This window comes from Pseudonaja textilis, chromosome 3 (assembly GCF_049901715.1).
Source record: "Pseudonaja textilis isolate UNSWEBS1 chromosome 3, rPseTex1.2, whole genome shotgun sequence".
Classification (NCBI taxonomy): domain Eukaryota; kingdom Metazoa; phylum Chordata; class Lepidosauria; order Squamata; family Elapidae; genus Pseudonaja; species Pseudonaja textilis.
Genome location: NC_141992.1, coordinates 94,852,810 through 94,873,767, shown reverse-complemented (window position 1 = coordinate 94,873,767; position 20,958 = coordinate 94,852,810). Strand labels below are relative to the sequence as shown.

The window sequence follows — 20,958 nt, the reverse complement described above, 5'->3', positions numbered from 1 at the left end:
AATTTATGTGTTTGGTAAGAAGATTAAGATATTCATCTTAAGCAAACAATTTTTTTTTGATTCCATGCTTTTTATATTCCTTCTTGATTCCAAGCCTCTTTGGGTTTTTTGGACAAAGTAAAACATACATGTGGTCTGTCACCAACCAATGAAGTGAAATAAATGTCCAAAATATGTGCATTGAACATACCACTAATGTATGTTTTGCAAATGAGATATTCTCAGCTTTGCACTGCTGCAGTGCACAGGCCCCTCCAGAGGATAATTGTAGTTGGTGTTGATAATCCAAAAGTGTAGTGCAGGCATGATAAACTTATTCCACACTTCACTGCTGTCTGTTCCTGTTGAAACATTTGGCTTTCTAAGCCAATGTCTGTACACTGTAATTACCGTATATATAAATGGTAATGTTGCTGAGCTATGCCTCTCTGCCTGTACATTGCATTGCTCCCAAAATGAGAAACACCCATAAAATATTCTTTTCTGCTATGTTTTAAGCCAGCAAACATGGCAAGAGTTATAACCACTGTACTTCTGCAACAGTCAGGGTAAGGATAACTACAAAAGACACAAAAATAAAACAGGGCATCAAGAAAACATTTTTAAAACTACTTATTGTGTTGCATGTATGTGTATTTTGTTTATATAAATTATTTAATTTTCTCTCTATGTATGAAAAGAAGGACTAGGAGTGATAGCAGTGTTCTGATATTTGAGGGACTGTTATAGAGAAGAGGGGGGGTCAACTATTTTCCAAAGCACCTGAAGGCAGTACAAGACTAATGGATAGAAATTAATCAAGGAGAGAACCAACCTAGAACTAAGGAGAAATTTACTGGCAGTTAGAACAATTAATCAGTGGAATGACTTGCCTTTAGAAATTGTGGGCCCTCCAATACTGGAGGTTTTTAAAAAGAGATTGGACAACCATTTGTCTGAAATGGTAGAGGCCACGGGTGGGATTCAAATTTTTTAACAACCGGTTCTGTGGGCATGGCTTAGCTGATGGACATGGCTTGGTGGCCATGTTATTGGCTGGGCATGGCCAACTCATTATCACTCACATCGAGGCACACATCTCCTCGCCTGGCCTCTCATGACTGTGGGGATGCTGCAACAGTCGTAAGTGTGAAAAATGGTCATATCACTTTTTTCAGTGCCATTGTAACTTTGAATGATCACAACACAAGCAAAAGTACCAGCAAAGGAGGGGAAAAAACTCCAGAGAAGTTCCTGAGACAGGAAGTCTAGTCCTGCCAAGAACGTAATAAGGGTTACTGGAGAGGCAGTTTCTGTAAGCAACACCAGAATGTTTCCTTCCTGCCTTCCTTACAGGATTAGGCCAGTAATTTCTTCTAACAACTGGTTCTCCAAACTGTTTAGAATGTTAACAACGGTTCTAGAAAATAGGTGCGAACTGGTAGAATCCCACCCCTGGTAGGGGGTTTCTGCTTGAGCAGGGGGTTGGAATAGAAGACCTCCAAGGTCCCTTTCAACTTGGTTATTCTGTTATATATATTTCTATTTCCAAGGCATCTCACCCTACAAGAAGGAAATGATTGACAGTTACTTTCTTGGGACCAAAAAGTGGGAGAGAATGGAATTGTCTAAGGGAAGGGTATAGTAATCTTCTGTTTGGACTGTATACTTTGCAAATTATTGATGAAATATCTCAGTACTGACAGAATCAAGCCAGCATTAGCACAGGAAAGGAATATCCTAAAAATAATTGTGGGTATGCCTGTGAAGAGAATTGGTATTCTATGTTTACAAGCTGTTGTGTTACAGAGAGAGGAAAACATTTATGAAAGGATTAGCCTTCATCTCTCTGAATCAGATTACCAAAACTATTGATTTGGTTTTCCTGTTACAAGGTTGACAACTAAAATTTAGGGTAGTAAATCAGATTTTCCAAAATAATTGAGCTGTGTCTGTCTGTGGACTGATTCACAAATATTACAAAGCCATACTGTGGTTTGTTTAGTTTTGGCTTAATCTGTTACACAAATCTGCCCAGTATGGTTTTGCATGATCTGTTTGCCAGGATTACTAGCCCAAAGATTCTGGCTGGCCTCGGTGAACAATTTGCAATTTGCAGTTGCCAGAATGATGTCCCTTCTCAAAACCGGCAGCTGGCTTAGAATTTGAGAATGACAATTTCAAAAGCTCCCTTGGCCAAGAAGAAACAAGCATTCAATTTCTTTACCTTGAACTGTTTTCACTACTAAATACAACTTTATTTTCCTTTTGGTTTGCTGGTAATTAAATGGCATGCCCTGATTTAAAAAAGAACGTTGTTTGAGTACTTTAATCCTGTTATAAATTGCCCGTGCATATATTGTGTCAACCTGTAAAAGAGATCAGTTGTTGCATATTTGCCCAGCTGACTCTTAGCAGCTAATTATCACTTGATAGCAGGAGTTATTTTGGCAGTCAAAAAAGAAAGAAATCATTTTTGCTAATCCATTGATCTTGACAGGGATTTGCCTTTGCCAAAAAAACTGTTGGTGTAATGATTTCACAGAGGTGAAAAGTTAAGTAACAGAATTAAATAGCAGCCTTTCCAATAAAGAGACAGATTTGTCTGACTGGATTGTCTAAAGATTAACTTTACAGAAAATAACTATTTCTTTCAATATTTTTGCTACGTACCACTTTGTTAGACAAAATAGATTTGGCAGCTGTGAATCCATGTATACTTTCAAATTTGATATGATTTAATTTTTTCCTCTGCTTATGAAGACTATAGAGGGGTTTGTAGATTCTCCATTCATTTTATTAATTTTAACTGCTTTCAGTTTCTTTGTTTTTAATATAATGATGGCTAAAGGAAGCAATTTTTCTTTTTTGGTGGTGGTGGGGTTATGTGTCTTATATTGCATCTTCTTGATGTAGCACTAAAGTTGATGCAAATTCTGCAAATCTGGAATAAGTAAGCAAAACTGGGGCTCTTTCAAAAAGTTAGTTTCTTAAAGTAGGGGTGGGGTCACGTAGCAATTTGCTAACTCTCAGAAACTATGATTCATATGATCATTGTGGGATTTATTTTGACTATGTGGTGGCTTCTGTCTTGTTTGCTTTTATTTCAATGATGTTGAGCTTTTAGAACTTTATGGGTTGGTGGCTTGCAATTAAAATTCTTCATAAATGGTTTCTGCAGGTTTTCTATTTATTTGAGTGATATATGGCCTCATCCAAAAACTTTATTGACTAGTTATATTGCTTAATGAACCAGGAAATGTCATAAATCCAATACATATATCGATATGCATCTGGCTATCTATTTACTTATTGGGGTATATGTACTATTCCAGTCTCAAGGAATTCTGAACTTTTGGAAAGAAGATTAACATTAGTAAAACAGTATAACAAAAGAGCCAAGTAAGAGCACCAAAAATAAAGTGAATGAAAAGATTAATGAAAAATGACTACATTAACTAAAGAAAAATAAGCATCTAAACACAATCCAATCCAATTCAATTCAATCAACATATAGAAGCTCACCCAATGCTCCCTTAACAGCTTCCAGTTATCCTAAGATTTAAATATGGTATGTGTTGGCAATGAATGGCTTATAAATAAGTGAATATGGGATGTGCAGGAAAAAGAAAGTCCATTATTTTAGTGGAATTTCCGTATATGCTAGAACTATAAACTAAATTTATAAATAAGATTTTGTAGAACACAAACCTTCATACTATGACACTGGAATAGCTTCATCAATATTTTGTAGACATCAAGTAGTGGACGACACTCTGTTCGTATCACTGGACTTAGCAATATTGACTTCAGAGCTGGATTTTCCAGGAAGCCTACACTAGACTTCAAAATGACTTCTACCAGACCAGTACAAGGTTAGTTGCTATTTTAGCTTGCATTTGAGTAGTATTTACCTTACAGAACTGTTGCTTGTTGTTTATTACTGAAAGGCCTAATTTTCTTATTCAGTAGACCATACAAATAAATGCTTTGTTTTATTTTCTGCAATGAAATAGGTTCAATTTTGAGAACAATCTTGACTTGATCTCATAAATGGCTATCGATAATTTTTCTGCTTTAAAATGTCTATGACTATTACCTATTTCATTTGGTTGTAACTAATGGTGAATAGTTCTAATAATGCTTATTAGAACTCAGTCCAGTTGAATATTGTGGCTTTAGAGTTCAAATGTTGACTTCATTATGTCTTTTCTAAGACCTTGAAGTTACATTGAATTGTGTTCTTCTGATAATGGAATCATATTTCCCAGCATGGTTTAATGCTATAAAAATTAGCCAAACAAATAGAAAGTTAGATACTTTTTTTTATAATAAATAAATACAAACGTAAAGGATAGCCAGAAATGATATATAGATAATAGATAGACAGACAGACTTTTCCTAGAGAAATCAGCTTAAATAGTACTACTGAGCCTTTTGAAAGTTTCCTAAACTATAGGAATGAAGGTTAAGGGATTTCATGAAATATAAAAGTAAAGTCTCATTTGAGTTAAGATCAACTTTTGTTGACTGCATGGACACGTTTCCTCCCAAATCAAGAGAGCTATGTTTTGCCATATGGCTGTCTTTTTATTTATCTTATTTCCTTTACTAAATGGCTGAAAGTCTATGTTTTTGTGTTGGGGGAATAAGGACTAAAAGGATAGGCTTGTAACACAAAATGGACAATATTATTAAATGCAGCTTGATGAGCTTGTACTTACCCATTTAAATTTTAGAAGGGTGGTTAAGAATATTCTTTTGTTTAACTGAATTTAAGTCTATTCAGTTTTTTGTGTTATTCCTGTCTCAAAACAACAACAACAACAACAACAACAACAACCCAGAATGTATTGTGGTTGCTTTTTAGCAGACCTGCCACTAACATTCAGCAATATAGTCAGAATAGGTTTTGTGAGGCAAAATAGAAATTTAGGACAGACGTTCCAGATTTCCCACACTGTTTTAGAGAAACTAAAATATACCAGGTTCTTCCAGGGACAAAATAGACGATTAAGCTGCCTAAGAAAAATGGAAAAGGAATGATTGGGGTAATTTTTAATTTGCATTTGGTCCACAGGGATACCTACCTACATTCTACTCAATACTACAGGAATCCATCTTCAAGCTAGACTAGATCGTTTAGAACTGCTAAGCATTGCTGGAGACCCTCTCAAGACTATTCCTATAAAACCCTTTCCTGAAAGGAATCCTTATGGAATCTGGAATATCTCTGAATTTATTCCACCAAATGAAGCCTTCTTCCTTAAAATAACTGGCTATGACAAAGACGATTACCTCTTTCAGAGAGTTTCAAGTGTTTCATTTTCTAATATTATTCCTGGTAACTATTTTAAGTTATTTCTGTATATGATTTGGGGTTCTTTAGTCCTGTTTGCATTTATCTTAATCTTTAACTTTATAGGAAGATAGAGATCGATAGATAGATGATGGATATAGCTAGATGGTAGATAGATGATAGATATAGATGATAAATCGATAATGATAACTAGATTGATAGATATAGATAGATGATAATGATAGATAGATAGATAGATAGATAGATAGATAGATAGATAGATAGATAGATAGATAATAGCCAGATTGACAGACATAGATCGATGGATTATAGATGACAGAAAATAAATATCTTTATAGGAAGATAGAGTTAGAGAGATAGGTAGGTAGATAGATAGATGGTAGATAGATGATAGATGATATATATAGATGATAAATCTATAATGATAAATAGACTGATAGATATAGATAGATGATAATGATAGATAGATAGATAGATAGATAGATAGATAGATAGATAGATAGATAGATAGATAGATAAATGGATAGATAATAGCCAGATTGACAGACATAGATGGATGGATTATAGATGACAGAAAATAAATATCTTTATAGAAAGATAGAGATAGAGAGATAGATAGGTGAATAGATAGATGGTAGATAGATAGATAGATAGATAGATAGATAGATAGATAGATAGATAGATAGATAGATAAATGGATAAATGGATAGATAATAGCCAGATCGACAGACATAGATGAATGGATTATAGATGACAGAAAACAGAAAGGCAGACAGAAATATAGATACAGAATATGTATGTATACTGTATGCATGTTAAATATATACATACAAGGCAAGCCTTTATAAAAATAAGCACTTTGACATTTTTTTTCACTAGATGCTCCAAAAGTCAGCATGCCCAAGAAAACACCAGGATATTATTTGCAGCCAGGTCATATTTCTTGTCACATAACCAGCCTCATACCTTTTGCTGTTCACTTTAGAAGAAATGGAATTAAACTGGGAATGGATCAGTTTTCCAAGTAAGTAATTTTTCCTAAATTGAATAGAAGACACAGTTGCCTTCATTCTGCAAGGGTAAAATTATGGTGAAACTTTGGTGCTCTTATTGTGAAGAATGATTGGAGTAGGAATAATATGAAGTGAAAGGCATGCAGGAAGAAAATATATTTCTAAGGCATTAGAGAAATTTAAGGCATTAGAGAATGAGAATTATTCTCAGAGTAATATAGTAAAGATATATTGAATAAATAATTTTGTCATATATTATTAGCCTAATTAATACAGTAAGATTGATGTAATTAGAAAAATATGTAAAACATGACTTAAATGTATAAGTTCTTATATATTGCTATATATCAGCAAAAGGAGGGGCTTTTTCAGTATTCTATGTACTTCTGGGAATTTTGTAGAATTTTGTAGTCTGCTCTTTGTTGAAAATAATCAGAGTAGGAATCTTGAAATTAATGCTGTTATTTTCATATTAGTTTTGGGAAAAAACTCAAGTTTTTCGGGAGGATCATTGAAAAGAATAAGGTTGGATCTGCTTTGTTTGCAACCTAAGGCCGGCTGAAATCATTTTGTTTATCAGGTAGACTATCAAAAGCCCTACTATCCATCAAAACAAAGATATGAAGTAATGATCTGTGTGGTTTAATTCAGGATGAATAAAATCCCAGAGCCCACTCTTTCTTTTCCACGCAGTAAAAATTAAATATTGGCAAATTATTCAGTTTGCTGTTTATTCACAATATCTGAATTCTGCTCTCTGTGATAGCCATCAGACTCGGCTAATAATGGGATGTCCTGAAACAACCATTAACCATTGCTTCCTCTCTCTCCTTAGAATATAACAGCACAGAAGTTAGGTTTTGCACTGGAATGCATACAGATTGTGTGGATAGTTAATAACACAGAGGTGTCAAACTTAAGGCCTGTGGGCCAGATCCGGCCTGTGGGGTGCTTAGATCTGGGCCGCAGGTGCTTAGATCTGGCCCGCGGGGCCACTCTGGAAATAGTGAAGGACCAGCCTGCAGTGCCTCTGCCAGGGAAAATGGACATTGGGAGAGCCATGTGTGGCCCTACTGATCTCTGTTTTCACTGGCAGAGGGTTTCAGGAAGCTGTAGCAGTCGAAAATGGAGCCCTGGAGCCCATTTTCGCTGGCAGAGTACTCGAGCCACCACAGGTATTCTCAATCCTCAATAAACAGGATACTCCAAAAATAAGTATGGAAAAGATTTCTTAGGTATTTTGAAAACAGTGACCTAATTATATTATGTTCCAAACTGTATTAAGTCAATCATGCTTAATGGGATTAAGTCATAACTAATTTGACCCACAGATTTCAGTCTGGATTCAGTTTACATTTTTTTTGTAGATGTTACATATTTCAAAACAATAGCAATAATTATTCTTTAAAACCCTATGCAAAGAATCTTTTAACTGCATTTCATGATACTCAAACACAAAAAGGAAGCAGAAACAGTTTGAAGGATTTCCTATGTACTTCCAAAATAAGCAATAGTGTGATTAATTTCTATTATATCTATTTGTTTAATTAATCAATTAACAATATGGATGTTGTAATCCAACTATATAAATTGCTGCCAATGTATTACATAATCTTTTTATGAAACTGCATTAAGTCATTTTAGAGACATACTTCCTTGGGTGTGGAATGATGCTTTAAAACTCCAGTGATTCAATTGCTTGGATTTTTTACTTTTGATTTTTTAAAATGTCTTGTTACATGATTACTTTAAATAATAAGATTGCCTGACTGAGAGTTCAATCTGAAGTAATGAGATTTACATGGTTGTTCCAAAAGTTGTTGTCTCAAAAGCCTGTACTTTGAATGAATTAAAAATATTTACTTAATTGAATACATGTTAAACTAAAAAAAGTATTTAAAATTTCTTAAAAAATAAATCAATAAATAATTTTTAAAACAGTTCAAGTTCTATATTATGCCAGTTTTTCCTGATCAAATGAAAGCAGAGATAATATTTTAATAGTCTGATCATAATAGTTCCTTCACAAAAATTATTATTTTCAGTGATTCAGGCCCAATAATAGAACATTATATAGCAGAGGTGTCAAACTGACAGCCCGTGGGCTGGATGCATCATGCACAGGCCACGCCCACCCCAGCTCCACAAATGGGAAAAACATCATGAAACATTACAATGTGGCAATGTGATGCAGCAAGTTTTACATCAGTGTTATATAGGACAGTCTTTTCCAATCTGGTAGTTTCCAGATATACTGGACTTCAGTTCTTCAACTGCCATGACATTTTGGATTATGGGAATTGAAGTTAGACATATCTGGCAAATATCAAATTGGAGAAAAAAGTGGTGTGAGACCTGGAAAACACTTCATCAGATTTATTTCTTCAGTCTACAAATCTGATATATTGACTCATTCAACATTTATGAGGAATGCATTTTGAAGCAGTTGTTTTTTTTTAGCACCCATCAAACTAAATTTTGGGGAAACATTTTCATATGGGAAAGATAGTACAATTCATTAAAATAATAATTAGAGCATGTATTGTATGCTTTTAAAAACACGAAGCTACGTTGCATTCATAATGTTCTGTATTTTCAGTGACATAACTCGGCTGTGTTGGAATTTGTTTTTAATCTTTAATTAGAATAGGTCTGTGAATGGTCAGTCCACAAGAGCTAGTTTAAGTGTGAAAGAAGATAGGGCTAAGTAACACATGAGATTGCTGAGTAGTCCAAGCTACATAGAAATAGTAGAAATTCCTTTTGCTTAAACTTGGTTCAACAACAAGTATCCTTCACTCGATCTTCTGTTCCAGTTCCACTTTCTTGTTTTTGGTATGAATTATGGAGATGCAATGCAGGGAAGCAATGCAGATTTTGCACATGGGATTCTGTAGCCAAGGTTATAGAATTTTTCTGTATTTCTGAATATTTTCTTGCTGTTATTGTGTTGCAGAGAATCTGCTACTGTAAATTGGGAGATTGCCAAAGTATCTCTTTTGGATGAGGGCTATTATGAATGTATTGCTAGCAGTACTGCGGGTACAGGACAAGCAGAGACATTTTTGGATGTATCAGGTTAGCGCCATTTACTATTGCTTCTCACACATATTTATTGTGGTGCAATGTTATAAAACAAGTCAGATTATAATGCGTTTTTTACTTGAATTTCTGAGGCCTACTATAAATATGTCTTCGATGTTTTCCATGTAAATTAAGATATTTATGCAGGAAAGGGGCTTAATCAGTGACTATTCTATATTTTAAGTGGTTTAATTAAACTATATTTTGTAAGCATCTAGAGTCCACCTAAGTGGGTAGTTGTAATAAATTTAATGGTAATAGTAACAGTACTACTATGACTATTTATAATGTGATGACAGATTAAGAAACCATTTCTTAGTTCAGTGTAGGGAGGATAGGAGGTATGGATCAAATTAGTTTATTTTGACATTTTCAAAGAACAAATTTTTAAAGTATCTGGGGTTTCTATAATTTTTCTTTGTCTCATTTGGAGTGATCATTTCTCATAATATAACCATAAATAAATTGTCCTCAGAGGTGAGTAATCTATAATCCTAAAGCTATACATAGCTCTTAGATTACTCTTCCGTAAAAAATCAACAAATTTCAGAAATAGCCTGCAATCAATTAGTTCCTATGTTTAGCATGTTCAATCTATTTCATATATGTTTACTTATACTATAGGCATCATTAATGTATAGTAACCAATAAATTTCCTTCAGGGGGATGCAGGAAAGATTACCCACCTATTTTCCCTAATGAAAAAAAACCCAAGTAAAACTGAAAATTTCATATCATATGATACAGATTATAAAATATGACAAATATTACTATATTTATCGTATTTTATAATCTGTATCATATGATATGATAACTCAGCTAACACAAATTAATCTCTAAATATTTAAAAATTACACAGTTTAAGAAAGAGACAGTCATCACAACAGCAAGAGTTTAACATACACACACATTATATTAACATGCCTTCAAAAATAAAATAAATCCTATTAAGGTAGTCCCAAAGGTGCTTTTTCGCAAAAGCAACTAGAATTTCCTGGTTTTTGCTTTGAAAATATTTTGCTTTGTATCCAAGAAGCTTCTTCAGTTCCCAAGAAAGTCCAGCTGTCCTTTGGAAAAACCACCTTTAGGACAATCATAAGCTGGATGATTGAGAATCTCCATAGACATCTATTAAGGAAGATAAATGGAAACTTTTAAATAAAAGTAGGCAAAGTATAGAGTTTGTTTAGTTTTGAACTGTAAATCTTCCTAAAAACAATTAGTAAGGGAGAATGAATGAATGCCAATAACAGAGTGTTTATAATAATTCAGACAAATGATTGAATTGAATATTTTATGGTGCTATTTTGTTAACAGAGCGTATTTTCCGACAGTCTCCATAGGTTGGGGAGACTATAAAAACTTTGATATTGAAAGACTAGTAATAGATTTTATTGCTCAAGAGAAGGTATTTTTTAATGTTATTTTTAAAAGAGAAAAAAAGCCTTCTAGGAATATAAATTGGAGGAGCTTAACCCATCAGAAACTGCTTTTGTGCATTCTTGTGGCCACTAGAACATATTCTTGCTTCTCTGGTGCTCTTAATAGTGATATGTTTCCCAAGGCATCATTTGATTGGTTCAGCTGCATGGAAGGAGCCATCTCCTCTTTTCCTCTTCTTCCACCATTAAAGTTTCACATTAGGTGTTTTTTTTAAAAGGAAAGAGTTCCTTTAATAAAACACCTAATGTGAAACTCTTAATGGTGGAGGAAGAGGAGATGCATTCTTCCATGTTAGAAATGATATAACTACTGGTAGGCTATCAGGTGACTGGATGAGAAGAGCTTTGAAGCAAGAAAGAGGATCCAGCAGCGGAAGAGGTAGACATGCTTCTGTAGCTAAGTAACAGCAGATGAGATGACATTAGACTCATAGCAAGGAAGCAAGTGAGAAGAAGAAGTAGCAATGAGTAAACAAATGGTGAGACACTCAAACAAGAATGTCTATGGAGATTCTCAGTTCAAGAAGAAATTGGACTGCCATTTGTCAGAAATGGTGTAGGGTCTCCCGCTTGGGGGGGGGGGGGTTGGACTAGATGACCTACAAGGTCCCTTCCAACTCTGATTATCTGTTATCTGTTATCAGTCATCCAGGTCATGGTGGTCCCAAAGGTGCTTTTTTTTCCAGAGGCAACTGGAGTCAGAGCTGAAGAAGCTTCTTGGATGAGAAGCGAAATGTCTTCAGAGAAAAACCAGAAAGTCCAGTTGCCTCTTGAAAAAAGCACATTTGGGACTCAAACAAGAAGGAACTCTTGCTTGATTAATTGAGACTTCATCTTCTCTTTCATTGATTTTTTGATCAAACGAATATTGTTTTTCTTGTTTTTCTGCACAGAACCCCCACCAGTCGTACAGGTTCCTAACAATGTTACTGTCCCTCCTGGTGACAGAGCCATTCTTACATGCTTAACTATGAGTACAGTGCGTTACAATCTCACCTGGCACAGAGATAACAGGAATGTGAAACTCCTGGAACCCTTGAGGATGCGAATGATGAGTAATCTCTCACTTGAAATCAAAACAGTCAAAACCTCAGATGCCGGAGAGTACAACTGTGTGGCTTCTAATGAAGGTGGTTTCACCAGGGCTTCTGTATTCCTTACAGTGCAAGGTAACATAAAAAAGGATAGTTTTTTAAAAAAAATAATAATAATGCAACATTGTTCTTTTTCTGTTAATGCCACTTTAATCTTTATCAATTCTGTTTTTATAACAAATATATTTTAAGTTTAATAATAAGAATAAATAAAAAAAATTCAGAACAGAACATTATTTTTGTTTGGAACTGTGAAAGAATAACATTAGCATTAACATTGATGGTAAATGTAGTTCCTTGCTACAATTTAAACTTGAATATATTAAAAAAAAATCAAGCTACAAATATAACTTCGATCCCATATGGATCACCAGGACCATATTAACTTGATACAGGTAGTCCTCAACTTGTGACTACATTGTATGTGTATATATGTGTGTTTGTGTAGTAAAATTATAATAGCAGCTGGAAAAATGAGAAAATTGGTATACAAAACTAGAATAATGGGAAAATCAGTGTACAAAACAAATCAGGAGAAAGAGCAATAGAATTTTGCTAATAAAATTTAAATACAGTATATATTGTAAATCCCTTATTTGAATACTTGAATAAAACCATATGGACAACATCAAAATCAAGCTGAAAATATATTCATCAGGCAAAGAAATAAAAGTTCTTTTCAATCAGCAAAATCAAGATCTTGGAATTTATTGCAGTTCAACTTGTGAATTCTTGAAAAAATTCTTTTTAAACACACACACACACAATCCTAAGAGAAGTAGAGAACAAGATATGAACTGAGCTGCATTCAATAACTCATCCTTGTTCCTTGAATGGTATTATAGATTATAATTACATTGGATTGTACCCAGAAGCTTATAGGGAGCCACTGTATCTCATGTTGTGTCACTGGTGTTACACGTCCATATTGAAATACAGGCATATTTGCATCTCTGCACTCTGGACCAATTGCAAATTCTGAATAGTTTTTGAAGACAGCCCTATATACAATGCATTGCAATCATCCAGACCAGCAGTGATCAAGGTGTGAGTGACTCTGAGCAGGAAATTCCAATCCAAGGAAGAGAAAATGCTTGAGAAAATGTCTTAAATCAAAGTAGGAGACAAAAGAATGATCTGGGAAAGATCACAGTGTTGTAACATTGTACATAATTTTTTTTCTCTTTCACCATTAAAAAGGAAACAAGCCACATGGGAGAATAATGGTATATTTGTGTTTTTTTTCCCTATCCTTGTCATTTGGCTACTGCTGGGATAAAAAAACAAAGCCAGGAATTGCTCCAGATGTTGATGTGCTGGAGTTGCAGTATATTTTGTCGACTTTTTGCAAGCCAAACCAAAATAATATACAAACCTATTTCTTAATCAAAGAACCCTATTTCTGAATATTTCATGTATTGTGTAATAAAATAACACTATATTGTCAGAAGAGGTGATGTTAAAGCACAGTGTGTACTTTCACATGAACTAATTTGTTTCCAAATGTCAGTAAAAGAGTTGATCTTCCTTCAACCCACAAAGCATTTAAAGCATCTCGTAGTCTGTTTCTGGCAATGTTTAAAAAGGAATTAAAATAGCTCAGGCAACATTCCACATGGCAGATCACTTCGGAACAATTCTGTCAGATACAATGAAAAAATATATAGATCTATTTGGATTTGGTCCCAGTCTTTCATTCTAGAACTGCTTAGCCTATCAGATATATCTGTCTGCCCATGCTTTTAAAGCAGTGCAAGTCACCTTCAGGTTTCATTAATATTTCCTGAAGTAAAATAGTAAAGTATGGAGAACACTGGATATATGTAAACTGATAGCAGAATTCTGGGCTTATTATGCTCATATGCTTGTTTTTCCTTCGTTTTGTCACATAAAAACGCCCTATTAATCCATTGCAAATATAATTGCCACATGAAATCACACGTCATACTAAGCCATTGTTTGCTTTAAGCATGCTTTGAGGAACAAACAATGCTGGTGTAGTGGGCTTAGGGAACAGTCCTAATTCATAAAGCATGGTGAATATACCACAGCAGCTATGCCAAAATTGAACAAATCATGTTATGGCTTATGATAAATAAATTCAGTCCCTATGAAACTTCATTGTTTTTTAATCCTTTTTAAACAAAATGTAAACCAAAGAGTTGGGTCTCTGGACACTGAAGTATTCTAGATTAATAACTCATTTGTGTACCATATGTTAACAATGGAACAACACAGATTGACTGCTAATTTTTAATATAAACCATCAATTTGTAGATTTATTTACTCATTCTCTGTCTGTGAAATGGGGAGATTAGTGATGTTTTCTCAGGAAATCATTATTATTTCCAAGTTAGTTCATGGATTAAGATGTGCTGAACAATGAATTGAATCTACTATTACATAAAATATACTAGAATCAAACTTTTTACCATTGTTCACCATTCCAATGGCCCTGTTAGCAAAAAAAAAAAAAAAAAGACACATTTCTGGAAATGTGAAGATGAACGGTAGGAAATTAATACTCCCAGAACTTTAGTGAAAGTCCTTAAAGAAAAGCCATTAGGAACTTAGTGAAAAAAATTCTTCCTGTAACTTATTTTCTTTTGGCACTGGCACAAATGAGTGCAGATGGAACTCTTAAGTGAATCTCAAGATGAAAAAAATGCTTTGAGATATGAAATAGAATATTCTTACTGTGTTAGATTAATATAGGATGAATTTAAAACAGTTGTCTTGGTGCCTTCCAAAAGAGCTATAGGTTCCTTTTAGACTGTCTAAGATATAGGGTTCAATTCCTTCTGATGGCACAGGTGAGTCTTAAAAAAAATAGAGTAGGTGGTAGGGATTACCGGTCTTATACAGATACATTAATGTGATAAAATTGTTTCTGGATTTCAGGTGTATTATGAGAATTAAATAAAATTTTCATGTATGCAGAACAATGGATGCAAGGCAGAATGGCTTAAAAATCATCAATCATCAATCTTTGTTCTATTTTATTTAACAGAACCCCCCAAAGTTATTGTGTCACCCAAGAACCAGTCATTTACTGAAGGGTCTGAAGTATCTATCAGTTGCTCTGCAACAGGTTATCCAAAGCCAACTGTGGCGTGGACACATAACGATATGTTCCTTATGGTATCCAACAGGTATGTTCAGGGGCTTTCTTCCCCTACCCACCAAAAATGTTGCCTTCACTGAGAGAAAAAATGAATTATTTTCCTCTGTTTTATCAACAATTTATGTCTATTATGAAATTTAATAAGGAGAGGTCCTTATTGCACATTTTTTTAAAAAAATAAATTTTATTGGTTTTTAAAAACAAATATAAACAAACAAAACATAAAAACATCAAGCTATCTTCCATAAGTGTACATACAGTGTGCCGGTTGCTTTACAAATTGTTTTGTGCTTCCATTTTGTAGTCTTCAATTACAATTACATTACATATAATCTCATATTGTCAATCAAAAATTTAGTATCTTAGTACTAAAGTACTTAGTACTTAGTACCTTAGTATCATTATTAATCAACCATTTGATTACGCTTTTATTCATTCATGTTTTACAAGATAACCATAATTTATTTAGTTTATTTTATAACAGTTCATATTATCATCCCAAATCTATCCCAAATCTATCCTAAAATCATTTTGTAGATATAATAAGAAAGAAGTACATCTTTACATCTTTATTATTTTCTAAAAGTCTACATATTTCATTACTGTACTTTATTGTCTAACCATTGATAGAAAAGATCCCAAATTTTATAAAATTGTTTATCCTCTTGTTCTCTAATTTCAAATGTCAATCTACTCATTTCAGCACATTCCAATATTTTCTTAATGATTTCCTCTTGTGATAGTATTTTCTCATTTTTCCAGTTTTTAGCAAATACAATCCTAGCCGTTGTTAATACATTTACAATCAGGTATTTCAAGTGTTTACTATATATTTCAGGTAAAATTCCCAATAAAAATATCTCTGGTTTCAAGTCTATATGATTTTTTGTCATTTTTTTCCAATCACATGTGAATTTTAGTCCAGTATTTTTTAGCATCCGCACAAGTCCACCACATATAGTAATATGAGCCAGGTGTCTGATGAAATTTTCAACATTTTTCTGATTTATTCTTGAACATTCTTGCTATTCTTGTCAGGGGAAAATGCCACCTGTAAAACATCTTATACAAATTTTCTTTATACGCTGTTGACATTGTCATTTTAGAATTTTGAGACCACAATTTTTGCCATTTCTCTAAATCAATCCCATATCCAAAATTCTTCCCCCAAGCTATCATAGTTTCTTTAACTTGTTCTTCTTCTAGTTTAATTTCTAATAGATACCCATATAATTTTTTAAATCACCTTTTCATCAGTACCTGTCAAAATCATATCTAAGTCAGTCAATTTATCATAGAAATCTTCCGTTTTAGAATCTTTATCATACGTTGAATGTATTTGCGACATATGAAAACCAATTCATCTTTATACCTTGTTCCTCTAGTTTTTGTATAGATTTGAGTTCACCCTTTTCATTCAATATTTCACCATATTTGTTTGTTCCTTTTTGTATATTATAGGATAAGAAAATGCTTCAATAGTCAATAACCAGACTGGAATTTTCAAACAACATTGTCTTTTAATCTTCTCCCAGTTTAACCACAGAGACTCCCGTATATAATGTCTTCTAAAATACCCCTGTGTTTTAGTTCCTTTATACCATAAAAAGCATGCCACCCCAACAACAAATCATGTCCTTCTAATGCCAACAATCCAGTATTTCTTAGTGTTATCCATTCCTTAACCCACATCAGATTTGTAGCTTGATAGTACAACTCCCAATTAGGCACACCAAATCTTCCTCTAATTCTAGCATCTTGCAAAAGTTTTAACTTTATTCTCGCTTTCTTACCTTGCCATACATATTTCAACACAATTTTATTTAAATCTTCAAACTAATCTTTTCCAAGCCTAATTGGAATTGTTTGAAACAAATATAAAATTCTGGGTAATATATTCATCTTGATTGTTGAAATTCTCCCTATTAGTGTCAGTTGTACATTTTCCCATTTCGCCAGATCTAGCGCTATCTGCTGTTTAAGTTTGATATAATTATTCTCTTTTAATGTACTACATCTTGCTGCCAAATATATCCCGAAGTACTTGATCTTATTTGTGACCTGAATTTTCAATAGATCTGCCAGTTCTTCCTTTTGTCTTAATAGCATATTCTTTGTCAAGAACTTTGTCTTATCTTTATTTATTTTCAAACCAGCCACCTTTCCATATGTCTCTATCTTTTCTATCAGTTTTGATGCTGTTTCTAAAGGGTCTTCTAAGATGAAAACCAGATCATCTGCAAATGCTTGCAGCTTAAATTCTTCCTTTTTGATTTTCATTCCTTTTATATTCTTTTCATCTCTAATATTTCTGTTTAGCACTTTGTGTTGTTAACACAAACAACAAAGGTGATAGTGGGCACCCTTGTCTTGTTCCTTTTCTTATATTGATAGAGTCTGTCAGTTCTCCCTCTATCATTACTTTTGCCATTTGCTTATAGTATATAGCTTCTATTGCTTGAATAAATTTTCTAGCAAAACTCATCTGTTCCAACAGTAATAACATTTCACATTATTTCACAATTCACATTATCAAATGCCTTCTGTGCCTCTAGAAATATCAGAGCCATTTGTTTTTCAGGATGTGCCTCGTAATATTCCAAGGTGTCCAAGATTACTCTCATATTGTCTTTAATTTGCCTCTTTGGCAGAAATCCATTTTGATCAGGATGAATAAAATTATTTAAATATTTTTTAAGTCTTTCTGCCAATATTGAAGCAAAGATTTTATAATCTGCATTTAGTAGAGAAATGGGTCTATAGTTCTTAATTTGTAATGGATCGGCCTCCGCTTTTGGAATAAGTGTAATATAGGCTTCTGACCATGATTTAGGTATCTTCTTCTTTAACATAACTTCATTCATAACTTCTAGCAATGGAAGATTCAACGATCCTTGTAATGTTTTGTAAAATTCTTCCAGAAGTCCATCTGGGCCTGGTGCCTTTCCATTATTTTGCTTCTTGAGTGCTTTAGTTAACTCCATCATTGTTATATTGCTTTTTAACATTGTTTCAGTCTCTTTAGGTATCTGAGGTAAATTAGCATTCTGTAAGTACTGCTTAACTCTTTGTTCATCAATATTCTCTTGCATATATAATTTCCCATAGAAGTTTCGAATGATTTCCTTTTTCTCTTTGCTACCATGGCAGACTTGGCCTTGGTCGTCTATTAATTGCAATATTTTCCTTGATTCTTTCTCCTTTCTCAATTTGTATGCTAACCATCTACCTGGTTTGTTTGCATCTTCAAAGCAGTTCTGTTTAGCACCTCTAATTTTCTGTGCTAATTCTTCTTTTTCTATTTGACCCATTTTGTGTTTAATTATATCCATTTTAAGCTTGATGTCCTTTTTCTGTAGCATTTTCTGTAGCTCTTTTTCAAGTCTTTTATGCTCATCCTCTAAGGCCTTAGAGGCTAGCCTTTTCATAGTATTCCTTTTCCTTGTATAGTCTATTATCAAGCCTCTAACATATGCCTTCATTGTATCCCATACATTCTGAATTGATGTATCTTCTTTTTTGTTTTCTCTAAAGAAAAAAGCCAATTCTTTCTCCATCCACTGTGTGAAGTCTTTTTCCTTTAAAATAGTATTATTTAACGTCCATCTAGATCTTCTTTTTTGTCCTTTCCATTTAATTGTCACTGGATTGTGATCTGCCCAAGTACTTGTTTCAATATTTATTTCTTGAATGTTAGATATTAATTCTGTTGACATCCATATCATATCTATTCTGGACCATGATAAGTGTCTATTTGAATAGAAGGTGTATTGTTTAGTTTTAGCATTTCTTTCCCTCCATGTATCGTTTAAGTTTATTTCATCTACCATTTAAAAAAAAGATTTAGTGAGAGTCTTTCTGTTTTGCTTTATTGTTTTCTGTGCTGTATAGCCCAATTTATTGTCTACAATTCCATTAAAATCTACCATCATAACTATATTAGCATAGTCCAGTTCAATTATTTTCATATATAATTTTTTGTAGAATTCTTTTTGTTTGTCATTCGGAGCATAAATTGCAATCAGGAGTGTTTTCATATTATTGTCCATTATTTCCACCATTAGTATTCTTCCAACATCATCGGTATAGATCAATTTTGCTGGGGTGGTCTCTTTAATATATAAAACCACTCCTCTTTTCTTACATTGGGTCAAAGAAGTAAATATTTTCCCTAATTTTGGCTGTACCAACAATTGTTCATATTGTTTTTTAATATGTACTTCTTGTAGACAAATTATATCAAATTTTAATTTCTCTAATTTATGAAAGGTTTTCCTTCTTTTAATGGCTGAGTTAAGTCCATTTATATTAATTGTAATCAATTTTTTCCCTTCCATGGTTATATTTTGTAGTTAGGTTTAGCAGCTCTCGTAAATCTTAGTTCACATTGTTCTTTGGCTTCCACCTTTCCACCTACTGCGCCTTCTTCTTTCTCAGTCACCATTAGGCAGTCCTCTTGGAATTCAATTAGTGAGATCTCTTTTTCTGCCTCTTCCTCTTTCCTTCCAAAAAAATCTGTATAAAATAATTCCGCTTCTCAATTGAGTCAATTCTATGTCTCTGTTCTTGCCATGTGAACATTAAACCTTCTGGAATCAGCCATCTATAATTCACCTCTTTTTAAAGTAGCATTTTAGTCAGGAATCGGTATTCTCTTCTCATCACTCTCACTCTTCTGGGTATTTGTTTCAAGACCACAATCTCCTTGTCTTTGTATTTCAATGTTTTCTCTTTTGCCACTTGCAATATTTGCATTTTAATGGTTTTCTTTGTAAATCTAATGTGAACTTCTCTTGGTAAGCTATTTCTCATTGCATATCTTGTGAAAACTCGATAAGCCTCATCTATTCCATCCATCATCTTTTCTTGAGTTATTTCCAAAGCTTCAGCCAGTATTTCTATCATTATCTCAGCTAGGTTTTGTCCTTTTTCTTCCTCTACATTTTGGAATCTAAGATAGAATTCTGATCTATCCATCTCCCATCTCAACATATCACTTTTAACTTGTTCAACCACCGTTAATCTATTATTAATATCTCCAATCTTCTTGTCTCTTTGTTTATCTTCTTCTTCAATTTTTTGGAATCTCTCATCATACTTCAACATCATTTTTGGGATGTTCTCCACTTTTTCATCGGTTTTCCCTTTTCTTTGTTCAATATTCTCTGTTCTTTGTTCAATGTTCTCTATTCTCTTTTCAATATTCTCTGATCTTGCTTGAATATTTTGAATTCCTTGCATAATCATATGCAGAGTCACTTTTTCTTGTTCTTTTTCTTGCTTTAACATTGTCTGTATTGAGTGTTGTCCTCCAGATGGTGGAGAGGAAGAAGTAGAAGTTGAAGAACCAGGAGCTGTAAATTTTCTACTCATTTTAAGCAATTCAAAATCTTCAGGTTCTTCTAAACCTTAATCCAATTGTGAAGTAACCAATTATAATTCAAAAATAAAAATAGTAGAAAAAAGAAGCCCAATAATAATAATAAAAAAGGGGGGGGAAGGGGGAGGACAAAATTTCTTCAGGTTCTTGTATACCTTAATCCAATCAATAGTTAGATTTAAAAAAGAGTTAAGCAAAAAAAAGGAAAAAAAGGAAAAGGAAAAATTCTTCAGGTTCTCCAACACCTTAATCCAATTGAAAGGTCTCAAATAGAAAAAAGTGCATAAGAATAAACCAGAAAGGTAGATGAAAAAACAAAAATACCAGGAAAGGAAAAAAAAAGGCCTTTAAGGCTTTCCCTTTAAAATAAAAGCAAACATAGAGATTGGACTTCCAAAAAAGAAAGAAAGAAAGAAAAACAAAGACAAGCTCCAACAAAGCCAAAAATACAAATAGTTATTACAAAAAAAAAGATTTAAAAAAATACAGTAAAGCTGGTGGAGGGATAGCACAACTTAGGAA

General features: G+C 33.4%; 1 protein-coding gene across 2 annotated transcripts in view; it reads left to right on the top strand.

Moving 5' to 3' along the window:
* HMCN1 (hemicentin 1) overlaps positions 1-20,958 on the top strand; it is a 253,333-nt gene that overhangs the window by 78,399 nt on the left and 153,976 nt on the right. For both annotated transcript variants that reach the window (XM_087930424.1, XM_026703203.2), the window contains exons 7-12: positions 3,734-3,854; positions 5,060-5,323; positions 6,179-6,323; positions 9,269-9,390; positions 11,732-12,007; positions 14,943-15,084. In XM_087930424.1, coding sequence (XP_087786550.1) covers positions 3,734-3,854; positions 5,060-5,323; positions 6,179-6,323; positions 9,269-9,390; positions 11,732-12,007; positions 14,943-15,084 — 1,070 coding nt within the window. The remainder of the gene's footprint in view (positions 1-3,733; positions 3,855-5,059; positions 5,324-6,178; positions 6,324-9,268; positions 9,391-11,731; positions 12,008-14,942; positions 15,085-20,958) is intronic.